We start from the raw sequence: 13,434 nt of genomic DNA on the forward strand, positions 1-13,434 counted from the left end.
CCAGCACCGGCACCGGGCCTGGTTTGCACCCTGCCCGGCCCTGGCGGGATCTGAGTTTGCAGCGTTGGCTTTGGAGTCAGGCCCGGCATGGACCCAGCCTTCTCACCTGTAACGGGGCTGCGGTGGGAGCTCTGGGAGAGGGTGCCAGGCCCGTGGGGAGCGTCACACCAGGTGGCTCGAGAGGAGGAACCCAGAAGCCTGCTTGTCTGCGGCAGTCACTTCCGGCAGCCCTGGCCCCAGGGGTACTCACTCGTCCACGGTGAAGCCCACCAGGCGCCGGTAGAGGCCCTTGGCCCGCTGCTCCTCCAGGGCCTCGCGCCCCAGGAAGGGGATGGCAGATTTGAGCTTGCAGGTGAAGGCCAAACCCGCTTCCAGGGGGCTGTCATCGGGCCGCAGGTCGGCGTGCCAGTGCCGGTAGCCTGGGTAGGGAGACGACGGGGTCAGCGCCAGCAGAGGCAGACACACGCCCTTTGCAAGACGCACGTGGGCGCCTGCCCCAGCCCACATGCCCACCTTAGAAACTCCGTGACCTGGGCCTCCCGGGGCGGGGGCCATCCTCGATCGTAGTAGGTCCCCTGGACGAGCCCCCTTCAGCACTGCGGCACCTGTGCCGTCAGGCTGGGGGCCCTGGGGAGGGGGCTGTGAAGGGGCAGCACTGAGGGCCCCTTCCCGCTCCGATGTTCTCCAGTTCTCCCTAGGAAACTTGGCACTACATCCAAATCCAGCTCTGGCCCCCGCCCGCCCCTACCTGGGAGAACACCCCTCCCCTCAAGAGTGGTGGCGTCAAGAGATGCCAGCACCATCCCCGGGCCTGCATGGAGGACCCGGTCCGTGGACAGCAAAGGGGGTTTGGGGAGATGGCAAAGGTTGGGGGAAGGGGGAGCACAGTGAGGGTGGAAGGATCACGGGGCCAGAGGTGGGGGTAACAGACTCTCTGCCTCCAGTGAACGTGGCTCAGGCAGCCCACCGTGGTGTCCAAACCCTACACACACCTTTCTCGATGCTCAGGGAGTCGATGGCCCGGTACCCGGCATTGACGAGGCCGTGCTTGGCCCCTGCTGCCATCACAGCCTGGTACACGGGCAGGCAGGACGACCTCGGGATGTGCAGCTCCCAGCCCAGCTCCCCAACGAAGGACAGCCTCATGGCCCGGACCTGGGGGACAAGTCACAGCTTAGACGTGGGCCAGGGTCAGACGACTGAGGTCAAGGTCCAGCCACCACTTACTGGTGGACACTTCCTACCGTCACCATTATTAGCCCTGGGCCCTGGGCCCAGGCCATGGCCTCTGGCCCCAAGAAATGGGGGGTCTCGAGGATAGTCCTCAGGGGCACTCTGGAAATGTTTTTTTTTTGTTTGTTTAATAAGTTTATTGATTGACTGATTGTTTTTTTGGCTGCCTTGGGTCTTCGTTGCTGCGCACGAGCTTTCTCTTGTTGCAGTGAGTGGAGGCTACTCTTTGTTGTGGTGCGTGGGCTTCTCACTGTGGTGGCTTCTCTTGTTGAGGAGCACAGGCTCTAGGCGCGCGGGCTTCAGTAGTTGTGGAACGTGGGCTCAGTAGTTGTAGACTGCAGGCTGTGGAGCACAGTCTCAGTAGCTGAGGCGCATGGGCTTAGTTGTTTCGTGGCATGTGGGATCTGCCCGGACCAGGGCTCGAACCCACGTCCCCTGCATTGGCAGGCGGATTCTTAACCACTGCGCCACCAGGGAAGTCCCTGGGAATCTTTCAAAGGAAGGGGTGTCGTCGTTGGGGGTGGGGGAAAGTGGACATGTGGTTCCCGGGCCACAGCTGTTCTCCTAAGTGACTGTAGGAATGCCCTTGGGCCTCTGTAACCAATGACTACAAACCCGGGCACTTAAAACCACAGAAGTGTGCTGTCTCCCAGTTCTGGAGGCCCGAAGTCCAAAAGCAAGGTGCTGGCAGGTCCACGCTCCCTCTGGAGGCCGCAGGTGCTCCTGACTGCGCCATCCTGACCTCTGGCTCATTCTCCTCTGTGTCCGTGTCTCCCCGTCTCCATCAGGACACCTGTCGCTGGGATGAGCCCCACGCTAAGCCAGGATGGTCTCATCCTGAGATCCTTTGCCTTAATCACAACTGCAGAGACCCTATTTCCAAGGTCCCATTCCCAGGTCTGGGGTGGGGACATGGACGTCTCTTTCGGGGGCCACCGTTCAATCGCCGCAGTGACTTGGGCAAGCCTCTTGGCCTCCCTTTGGCCTCGATTTCCTTGTCTATAAGTGGCGTCAGGGGCCTGGCTTTGTCTGTCTTGGGAAGCCTGACTTTTCCTGCATGGCTGGTTTGGTGGCATGTCACTTACACATCCAGCACCTGGTGGCCGCTTCCAGTCTCCCGGCAAATACTTGAACCCTCAGCGTCCCCGTGTGCAAGGCCCAAGCATGGGACTGTCCGGCTCACAAAAGGGACAGGGAGGCTGCAGCAAGCCACAGAGCTCATGGAGACGGAGGACCTGATCCCATTACTGCTCTGAGCCCAAAGGGCTGCCCAGTGCAGCCCCTGCCAGGATAATATCTGAGCAGAAGGAGAGCGGGGGCCACTCTGCCGACCACGGAACCAGCGCCTTATAAATCTGACACTTCAACCACACCGCCACCGAGGGGCTGGATTCGGGAAGCTTTTGAAACAGCACAAATTTGCTCTGAGTTGCCATTTGTCCGGGACTCTCAAAATTGACACAGAAAATGTACTGGTGACATTTCGCTGCTCCCCTGCCTTGTCAACGGGCTTCTAATTTTAGACAGCCCACGGAGGAACTCAGGGCTCAAAGCCAATCTCATTTTGAACAGGAAAAAATCATTTTTAAAGCTCACCCATTCACGGCCCCAGGATCGCCGGTCTTATCAGACATACAGCCCCCCAGTTAAGTCAGGCTCTTGAATGAATTCACGGGTGGGATGGAGCTACCCTCAGCCCCTTCCCCAGCTCCCAGGAGCCCGGCGAGGCCAGGAAGCTGGCTGGTCTCCATCATACCCCAGCACACAGACGGGCTGAATTAATACTTCCTGAGTGAAGGGGGAAAACAGGCACAGATGGACAGACCTCTGCTTTCCGGCAAAGTGAGGGGAAGGGTTTGGGGATTCCTAGGTGACTTTCTAAGTTGCCAGCATCATTGGTTCTTGAGACATCTTGTGTTTTTTCCTCCACTGAAACAGTGGAGTTGGGGGAGGTCTCATTTCTTCTGAGAGAGGACACGTACTGAAGGGGAGGGCCGAAAATAAGAACATCTGGAACATGGGCTCAGGGTCAGCATGACCCACGGGCTGGCCTCTCCCAGCCTCAGTGCCCCCATCTGATAAATGGGGTGAGCATCAAGTTCATGGGAAGCTGGTGCCTGGTACACAGTCATCTGACAGTCAACGTGGGCTTGGATGGACTTTAGAAAGCAAGCCCCAAACTGAGGCAAACTCCCCTTCAAAACAGCCCCACACTGCTCTGGGAACCATGGGCAGTGGACGGGGCCACAGAATTGTGGAAGGCCATCAGGAAGGGCCTTAAAGCAGGTTTTGTTTAAACCCTTTTCAGACCCCAAAGACTCCCCCGATACTGTTAGAACCAACAAACCAAGTCGGCAAGGTTGCAGGATATAAAATCAACATGCAAAACTGGCTGCCTTTCTATACCCTTAACAATGGACAATCTAAACAGGGAATTAGAAAACTATCTGTTTACAATCACATCAAAAAAAATAAAATCCCTAGGAAGAAACCTAACTACGGTGGTGAAAGACTTGCACGCTGGGAACTATAAAACATTGCCTAAAGAGATGAAAGTTCTTTCATTACACAAATAAATGGAAAGACATCTCGTGTCCTCAAGATATCGATGCTACCCAAACAATCTACAGATTCAATGCAATCTCTATCAAAATCCCAGTGGCATTTTTTTTTGCAGAAATAGAAAAATTCACCCTAACAGTCATATGGGTGACCTCGAATAGCCAAACAATCTTGGAAAAGAACAAGGTTGAAGGACTCACCTCCTGATTTCAAAAGTTATTACAAAGCTACTACATCAAAACAGCATGGTACGGCATAAAATCAGACAAACAAATCAACGGAACAGAAAAGAGAGCCCAGAAATAAACCCTCATGTAAATGCCCCGTGACCCTTAACAAGGGATCCAAGACTGTTCCGTGGGGAAAGGACTGTCTCTTCAACAAATAGTGATGGAAAAACTGAACCTTATCTTACACCATATATAAACATTAACTCAAACTGGATTAAAGACCTAAATGTGAGACCTCAGGCTGTAAAACCCCTAGAAGGAAACACAGGGGAAAACTTCGTGACACTGGACTTGGCGGTGATTTCTCGAATGTGATACCAAAAGCACAGGCAACAAAAAGCAAAAATAATTAAATGGGAGTCCAGCAAATGTAAAAATTTCTGTGCATCAAAGGGCACAACCAACAGTGAGAAGGCAACCTACAGAATGGGAGAAAACATTTACAAATCATGTATCCGATAAAGGGTTAATATCCAGACTATATAAAGAACTCCTGCAACTCAACCAAAACAAAACAACCTGATTAAGAAACGAATTAAGAACGTGAATAGACATTTCACAAAGATGATATACAAATGGCCAACAAGCATATGAAAAGATGCGCAATGTCACTAAACATTAGGGAAATGTAAATGAAAACCACAATGAAATATGATTTCAAACCCATTAGCATGCCTCCTATTTAAAAGAAAACACAGAAAATAATCAGTGTTGGCGAGAATGTGAAGGAATTGGAACCCTTGGGCACAGTTGGGGGGAATGTAAAATAGTGTAACTGTTAGGAAAAACAGTATGGTGATTCCTCAAAAAATTAAAAATAGAACTACCATATGTCCAGCAATCCCACTTCTGGGTACATATGCAAAAGAACTGAAGGGTAGAGAAGGAGCTGGTCTGGTCATGTGCGTCCCGGGCAACAAGCATCCTGTTATCAGCAGACAAACTTAGCTCTGCAAGTAAACGCTGGAACAGGACCTCGTGTGAGGCCCTGCTGGGAGCAATGCCCTTTTCTGCTTGGCCCAGCTGGGGTGACCACTCAGGAATCAACAGGGCTTGGCCAGTGCCCATCTTTGCAGTGGCCAGTGTGCTTCTGGCCGGCTGGCCCACAAAGGAAGAAATTGCTTCTAAAGCCAGCAAGAGCCACCTGCCAGCTGGGCCCCCTGGGAGGCTCAGACTCCTGGGCTGTGGAACGGAGACCCTAGAGGACCCCTGAGTGAGAAGAGATCCTGCTGGGGTGGGGAGGCAGACCCGCCAAGCCCCAAACACCTGGGTGAATGTCATTACTTCTATTCCAAATTGGCTCAAGGACCCTCTCCTTTTGGAAGGTTCTGGGTTTCAGACCCCTCCACCAGGACATGTGGGGCCTTGTAGAAAGTTCTGCGGGATGCTACGGGTCCCCAAGGGTGAGAGGATTCTCCCCTCTGCCCATCACCTGTTTCATTCAGGCCACTAGGGTGGCAATGAGATGGTTAGCAGGGCGTGGTGTGGGGGAGTTCTCCCATCCTGAGGCCGAGCAGGGTCCCCATCAGCCTGGGCTGCAGCAGGCTTAAGGCTTATCCACCCCATAAGGATAAGGCTGGAATCCTGTACACGAGTCAAGAGATGCCTCCGAGCCCCAACTTGGGGCTGTGCACACAGTGCGTGGTCAGTAATGTCTGTGGTCCCACACGGGGTCACCTGCCCCAGACACAGATGGCCAGCCCAGCAAGATGAAGCTTCTAGCTACCCATTCCACAAACACCTGTGCTCAAACATCCCATGGGGCCCTGGCACGCCCGCCCCCAGGCTCTGGACCCTCCACAGTACTCAGGATGCTGCCTGGTCCTCCCGGCACTCACACCTGACGCAGGGCAGGTGAGGGCCAGCCACCCAGCAGCGCAGGCACCACAGTGGCCGAGAGCGTGGGCTTGGGTGCCACATACCTACTAGGTTTAAATATGAGTCACAAACGTTGCATCCCTGGCGACTGACATCCCTCTGAGTCTGCTTCTGCAAATCCTGGCTGATAATAGAGCTCATAGGGCCCATGGGAGCAGTCAACAAAACTGTCACTATAGAGCCCCAGGCAGGAGGCTGACTACTCGGAGAGGTGGGTGCCGCTGGCACGCCCATTTTACAGATAAGGAAACTGGGGCTCAGGGAGGTCAAGCCACTTGCCCAAGGCCCAGTGATGTCCTAGAAAATGTTCAACAATCAACTCTTGGGGGGCAGGGGGTTGTTCTGTAGCATTTACCACTTTCTGTGGTATAAATACTCCTGCTACAGCTGATTTCAAGCTACCAATGGTTTAACCACCCCTTGCTAATTTTCCTACAGATTTAATCCTCAGCTCTCACGAGCTGGTATGAGCACTTCCCAAGACGCTCGGAGGACTCACAGCTAGTAAGTCAGAGCAAGGAGTCAACACCATAAGATCCTCCCTCCCTGCCCTCGACTGACTCACTGGAATATTTTTGTGGGGAGGGAATATATTCAGGTTTCAGTAAAATGGTTTTGGGGGCTTGGTTCCATGTTTGGTGCATCAGTGAACTTCCTGCCAGCTCTCCGTGGGGAGGACTGAAATCAGGGTAGCGCTAGGTGCCCACCCCAGCTCGGATCAAAGGCCACACGAGTGCCCCAGGCAGGAGAGCCCATGTCACTCCTGTGGGATGTTTGGCCACGGGCAGCATCAGAACAAGCCTGGAGTAGCCTCTCTGGGCAGAGACGCCGCAGGAGGGCTGGAGCAGATGTGCCCACAGACACGGGCCCAAGCTCTCTCAAATCACATTAGCTCGTGGTGATTTTACCTGTTTCCAGGGAGTTTGGGTGTGTACCAGCACCCCCGACTAACCGGGCACATCGTCCAAACTCAGTCACCCCTTAAATAAGTGAGGGTCTCAGGGGCTCCCGAGGCAGGGTATAGGCAGAGATCAGAGTATGTGCAGCCCCCTGCAGGAGCCTAGAGCCCTGAATCCACAGGAGAGGGAAGAAGCCAGTTGGCAGTAGGTTTAAAGGATCTTCATTTTTCAAATCCTCTGGACATCCCAAGACACCCTTGATTCCGAAAACACCCTGCAGTGGGGGTGTGCAATCTCTCCTAGGAGTCTGGTCCAGAGGGCTGGCTTACGGTGGTGCTGGTAGTTCTGGTGAAGGTGGTATGGTGACGGTGGAGGTGAAGGTAATGGTGGTAGTAAAGATAGTGGTAATGGTAGTAGTTGGTGAGGATGATGTTTGTGGTAGCAAGGTTGATGGCAGTATGGTGGTGGTGGAAGCGGTGGTGGTGGTGGTGATGATGATGGTGATGGTGGTGGTGATGGTGGTGGTGATGATGGTGGTGATGGTGGTGGTGGTGGTGATGATGATGGTGATGGTGGTGGTGATGGTGGTGGTGATGATGGTGGTGATGGTGGTGGTGGTGGTGATGATGATGGTGATGGTGGTGGTGATGGTGGTGGTGATGATGGTGGTGATGGTGATGGTGGTGATGGTGGTCATGGTAACGATGGTGATGGTGGTGGTGATGGTGACAGTGGTGGTCATGGTGACGATGGTGGTGGTGGTGGTGATGGTGACAGTGGTGATGGTGATGGTGGTGGTGGTGGTGATGGTGGTGATGGTGGTGGTGATGGTGGTGGTGGTGGTGACAGTGGTGATGGTGGTGGTGGTGATGGTGGTGGTGATGGTGGTGGTGGTGATGGTGGTGGTGGTGGTGATGATGGTGGTGGTGGTGGTGACAGTGGTGATGGTGGTGGTGGTGATGGTGGTGGTGATGGTGGTGGTGGTGGTGGTGGTGGTGGTGGTGACGGTGATGGGGGGGATGGTGATTGGAAACCAATTTTCAAAGATTCAGAATAAATAAAAGGTGTGATGCTCAAACCACACTTCACAAACTTGGCTGTCTCAGAGGATCAAAAAAAGAGCCACAGATTCCAAGCAGGTGGTAAACGCTATGGCCCTCCCCCCAAAAGGCCCCATCTGCACCTACAGACAACGGCAGGGGCCGCACGATCAGGACATCCTTGCGGAGAAAGGACGGGGTTCTGCCCTGGAGGAGCTTCCAGAATCTCTGAAGCACACTCCCGGGAGTCCCTCTAAGCCACTCAACCTCATTCCAGCCACACCTTGTCCTTATACTTTCACGGCAAGAAGCTGTCACTGCCCGCCACGGGACACCGCTGAATAGTGGCCTCGGCCACCATGTCTCTCAGCTACACACCACCCCCGGCTCTCTAGGACAGAGGTGAATTTGCACAAGTTGTGCAAAGCGACTTTTTAGGCGACGGCTAAAACCCAGTTGGCAAACACAGGCTCCGTGAAGGTGTGGGCATCCCGCCTCTGTCCGTACAACGCGTCGGGGTGGGAGAATGTTCCATCCCAGACTAATTGAATCTGAATGGTGCCACAGCAAGGACACACACAGTCAGGAAAAGAAATTCAATTTCCTTTTGACCTGCAATTAATTTTCCGGAAAAAATCGCTTTATCACCTTTTGCCTAAAGATGAGCTTCTAGCCCAGCACCTTACGCTTTCAGAAGGGGTCCCCGTGCTTGGCTGAGTCAGGGAGACACCGCGCCTCCCCTGGGAACCAGGCCAGGAGCAGGCTTTCACTGGGAGCCTCCCTGGCCTTGAGGACATCCGGTCAGCTGGCTGCCAAGGGGACAACTCCCGCCCTCTGTTCTTCCTCTAGGAATGCAAGGGTCTTGCAAGCCTGGGGCTGGTCCAAGCATCGTAGAATTATTGCAAAACAACGGCACTGCTCGGCTGGAGGCACTGCTCAGCCACGGCCGCCCACCCATGCGTTAGTCGTGAGCGTGGGTCACTGTGGGCGGCGGCGGGGCCCTGCTCACCCACCCTCGGGCAGGATCTGTGGTTCTGGGCTCTGACCCTCATCATTCCGCGTTTCCCTCGTGACCCGGAGGCCTTCCCGATGACTCAGACACACATATTCCTCTCCTGCATCTGGTTGGCTGGCATCCAATTATCTCCCATAAAGACTTGGCCCCGAGCTCCGGGCCCAGCATCGGCAACATTGATGGAACTGGTGTCAACACATGATGATATTATTTAGGAGCATGTGAAATTCCCCCTGGATCCAGAGAGCATGCAGGATATCTGGACAGACTTACAGGACGGGCCAGAAAAGATTTTGGTCATTGTCTAAACTTTGTGCTACAGATGGGGAAACTGAGACCCAGAGAGGTGGTCCCACAGAGGCCAGGGCAGGACCAGAAGCCAGGCCTGCTGGCCCCCAGCTCTGCTGGGCACTGAGGTGATGGCGCTCCCGGACCCCCGGATCCCGGGCTGACCCGGTTCCCGCCTCCCCGCCTGCCTGTGAGGCCACCTCGGGTGGGGGCCAGGGCGGTGGCCAGCCCCAGGTCCCATGGCCCAAGTCCTGCTGGCAGCTGACTTCCCCATCCCTCTTGCCGGCCAGCGGATGGGAAGGCCTTTGTGCCCCTGGCTTGGACCGTCTGGGAACTTGTGGCTTGGGTCACTGTGAGGTCAGCAAAAACCATAACACTGACGCAAAGGAGCCAGAGCCTAGCCTTCGGGGCCCTCAGGAGAAGGCGCGGTCGCCAGGCAGGGCTGGACTCCCCCTGCGAACGTCTTCCTGGGATCCTCTTCACCCCCACGCCAGCTGCGGAGCAGTGGCGGCTCCTCTCACCACCCAGGCCCTCGCTCCAACGCAGGCTGGGCTAGGGCTGCAGCGTCCTTCCCGTCCCCCAACCTCAACTAGGCTGTGAGCCTGTGGAGAGCTAGGCCCGTGTCTTCCAGCCCAGAGCCCTGATCTGGCAGGCTCCTAGCCAACATGTCCAGAATTAATTCTAGGGAGAGTGTTGGGGAGCTCAGCACTGGGATAGAGCCTTCAGTTTAGAAGGGATGCTAGAACTCAGCTGGCCATCCAGGTTGGCCATATGTGAGCCGATGGGCCAAATCCCTCAGGTAGCGACTGGCCTCGGAAAGCTCTGTGTTTCTCCCCGACCCTGCCCCGAAGGCCTAGGGGACAGAAAATACCAAATGACTGCTGAACGGCCAGGAAGGCTGGGACCATGTCCCTGGGACGCCTCTGTCTCTGGGTTCTGGTTCTGAGGCACGTGTCCTAGGTCAATAATCAGAGTCATAAAAGGCCCACCATCGAGGGAAGCCCATCACAGGGTTATTCCAAGGAGAAAAAACAGCCCAACCAAATGTCCTGCTTAGCGCAGAGGATGACACGACGTTCAGAGTGGTTCTCAGGCAGTATTTCAAGGAACAGGAAAACTATCAACAGCAACTTAGTAACAAACGGCCAGAGAACGAAGCTGACGTGCAAACTATGTACATGGGGTGACCTTGCTTCTGTTTTAAAATTTACAGGCGGCGATTAGGGAGAGAAGTGGGAAGGCAGTATACTGTCAGCCTTGGCATTCTCTCTGGTGGAATTAGAGGGGTTTTCGTTTGTTCTTATTTTACTAATATTCCCTATTTATAGTGAAACAGCCCATCAACTTTTCAGCCAGACTCTGTGGCAGGTGAGAAAGGGAAGTCTCAGAGAGGTCCAGGGTCATGCCCAGAGGGGTCACGTCAGTGGTGAGGTCTGCACCCAGGCCCTGCACACTGTGTGCTGTGGCTGGAAACAGAGAAACGAGCAGTAGGGTGCTTTTGACTAAACCAGTAAAGCCGGCTCCAGAGGAGGCGGTGGAGAGAAGCAGCCTGTGTATGTCCTGCACCCCATGTATCCCACCCCCTGGCCCCCGACCTGTGCCTGTTACCCCATGCAGGAGTTCATCCTGGAGTCTGGCTTCTGCTTCCACTGGCCAGAGCCCTGGCCCAGCCCGGCTCCTGGAGGCCAAGGTGCAGCCAGACGGCTGTGGGCCAGGCCTGGGGCGGCAGCCAGGGCCGGGAAGGGCCAGCCCCCATTGCAGCCCATTGTCCAAGGCTAAGGCCCAGGTGCCTCGCTGGAGCGACCCCTGGCTGGCAGGGGAAGCCCTCCCACCTGGTCTTCTCCCACACAAACCCCGGAACCACACGCAGGCTGAGCCAACGCCAAGCTCCCAGCTCCCCCTCCCACTTCACAAGTCAGAACGCCGCCCCAGACAGGGCTGGGCGCTGCACGGACCCCATGGGGGCCGAGAGGGCCAGAGCTGCAGTCGGGGCAGGCCAGAGGCCACTGTGGCCTGGGGTGGAGCTGTGCCATTCTCTGAAAACGCACGCCCTCTCTGGTCCCGGCAGGCAGCTTTGTACCAAGCAGGCAGGAAGCAAGCTAGACAGAGACATCCCCAGTTTCCTGCCCCCCAGCACAGCCTCCAGAGAGGGAAGGCAGACCAGAGCCGGGCCAGCGCTCCTCGGCTCTGCAGAGCTGCTTTTATCTGGTTTCTCCTGGCAGCCTCCTTTCTGATGTCATTGAAACATTGTTTACTTGCTAACGGGACCCAGATTCCTCTGACCTCCAGCCCCTCTGCAGGCCAGGATCACAAACATCCCTTAGCACTTTCCCCCACAAACCCCCCAGATGAACATGAAGGAAGCAGAAGAGGTGGAAGTGCCCCTGAGTCCGGCTGTCTGTCCACCCACCCCCTCCTTAAGGCCACCTCCGTGTTACTGACACATATTCATGCACTTTTTATGTTTCATTAGCTGTGGGGGCCTGGGCAGTCCATCCAACTTCTCTGAGCTCAATTCAGGGAAACAGCCATCCTGGGGGTAACATTTCCTACATCGGGAGCTGCTGTAAGACCTCGTTCAATGCACCTGGCTGTGACTGCACACCTGCTAACAGGGCAATCACAGAGCAGCACCTCCTCCCCTGCCCCACCCCCTCTTCCCCTGCCATGGCAGTTCTGCCTCTGGGGACGCGAGGTCACGTCTGGACACATTTTTGGTTGTCACATCTGGGGGTGCTCCTGGCGTCAAGTGGGTGAAGGCCAGGGACGCTGCTCCACACACTGCGATGCCCGGGATGCGCCCCCTGCCCCGCCAGAATATCTGTTCCAAAACGTCATCGACAGTGCTGAGGCTGAGAAGCCCACGCTGGAACCTTCCACGCTGTCGTGGGTATTAAGTGGGACATTAAGTATTAAGTACTCGTGAGTCACATGCTTTGAACAGTGCCTGGCGCCTCGCGAGCCCTCGGCTGACAGCTGCTGAGGTCACTTTGACCGCTTTCTCCTCACCTTGCCCTCGGAAAGTCAGGGTGGAGAACACGATGCTCATTTTCCAAAAAGGACACCACGGCCCAGGAATAGGGCCTGACCAGAGCTGGACCCGGGACCCCGGCCCCAGGATCTCTGAGGACACTGAGTCCGCTGCAGCCCTGATACGGTCCACGGTCTCAGAAGCTTCTGGTCCTGGGACCCGGCCTTCCGGAGCTGGGGACGGGCGGGGGCTGCTCCCCGGGGCCTGGCGGTGCTCCCCGAGCGGCCCCTCTCCTCTCCCGCAATGCGGGGGGCTGGGAAGGGGGAACACTCCAGAGGACAGGCCGCCTCCTCAGGGCATGCAGACCTTCGGAGCAGCGTAATTGCTTGGCTGTCCCCAGCGCAGTCATCTCCAAGGAGGCGCAGCAAATGCCCTGATCTGGGAGGGCGTGCCCTTGCCTCTGAGGGGGAGGCACTGGGGGCGGCTTCGCAGGTGGCAAGTCCCTGGCAGAAGCTTGGGACTGCGCCCCTCAGCGTGCGCCAGACACCAGGTGGGGCACAGGTGATACCCGGCTTTGACCCCCGTTACTCGTCTGAGGCCCTAACAGCCCGTGGGCAGGACATGTGTTCCCCACTTCACAGTAGGGAACCAGGGTCCAGGGAGGTCCACAGACGTGCCCAAGGGCACACGACTCCCAAGCCCCGGGCTTGTTCCCTCGCAGCTGCTGCCCACTACAGCCCAGGGGACAGCGGCCAGGTGGTACCTACCAGGTGCCCGGCGGCTCTCACCAGCTTGTGAGTGAACAGCGGGAAGGCCTCATTGCTCAGGTCTGCATCGAGCACTTCCTGGAGAATGGCCCGGCTGTGAGCAAGAGCAAGGTCGGTCAGTCAGTCAGTCAACAAACACCTGCCCAGCCCTCCTGGGTGCGTGGCCTGGGCTGGAGACGCACTGGGGACACAGCACTGAGGAGGACGGGGCCCTGTCCTCACGGGGCCGACCGCCAACAAACATGCTATTAATAAAACACACCAAGAGGGAGACGCACCCCAAATCCAGTCAGGTAAGAAAGGCACCTTCATCAGGAGCAGTGACAGGAACAGCTAAGCCCTGGGCAGAGACAGGACTCAGAGATGGGCGCTCACAAGCTCTCCTTTCTCAGATGGGGGAACCAAGGCCTGGGGCAGTTATCTAGCCGGCTAACGCCCGGCCCCAGTTTAAACTTTTGTTATCCTTCAGGTCTTGGTGCATCTGTCACCTCCTACAAGAAGCCCTCCCTGATTCCCTGAGTCTGGGTCAGGTTCCCGAACCCCCCCCCCCA

General features: G+C 56.1%; 1 protein-coding gene across 1 annotated transcript in view; it reads right to left on the minus strand.

Moving 5' to 3' along the window:
- The window catches only part of SARDH (sarcosine dehydrogenase), a 58,070-nt gene that overhangs the window by 4,715 nt on the left and 39,921 nt on the right, over positions 1 to 13,434 (minus strand). The window contains exons 16-18 of the mRNA XM_007453080.1: positions 12,884 to 12,977; positions 993 to 1,155; positions 251 to 419 (exon numbers count right to left, since the gene is read on the minus strand). Of these exons, the coding sequence (XP_007453142.1) occupies positions 251 to 419; positions 993 to 1,155; positions 12,884 to 12,977 (426 nt within the window). The remainder of the gene's footprint in view (positions 1 to 250; positions 420 to 992; positions 1,156 to 12,883; positions 12,978 to 13,434) is intronic.

The sequence above is a fragment of the Lipotes vexillifer genome, unplaced genomic scaffold, assembly GCF_000442215.2.
Source record: "Lipotes vexillifer unplaced genomic scaffold, Lipotes_vexillifer_v1.1 scaffold149, whole genome shotgun sequence".
Taxonomy (NCBI): domain Eukaryota; kingdom Metazoa; phylum Chordata; class Mammalia; order Artiodactyla; family Lipotidae; genus Lipotes; species Lipotes vexillifer.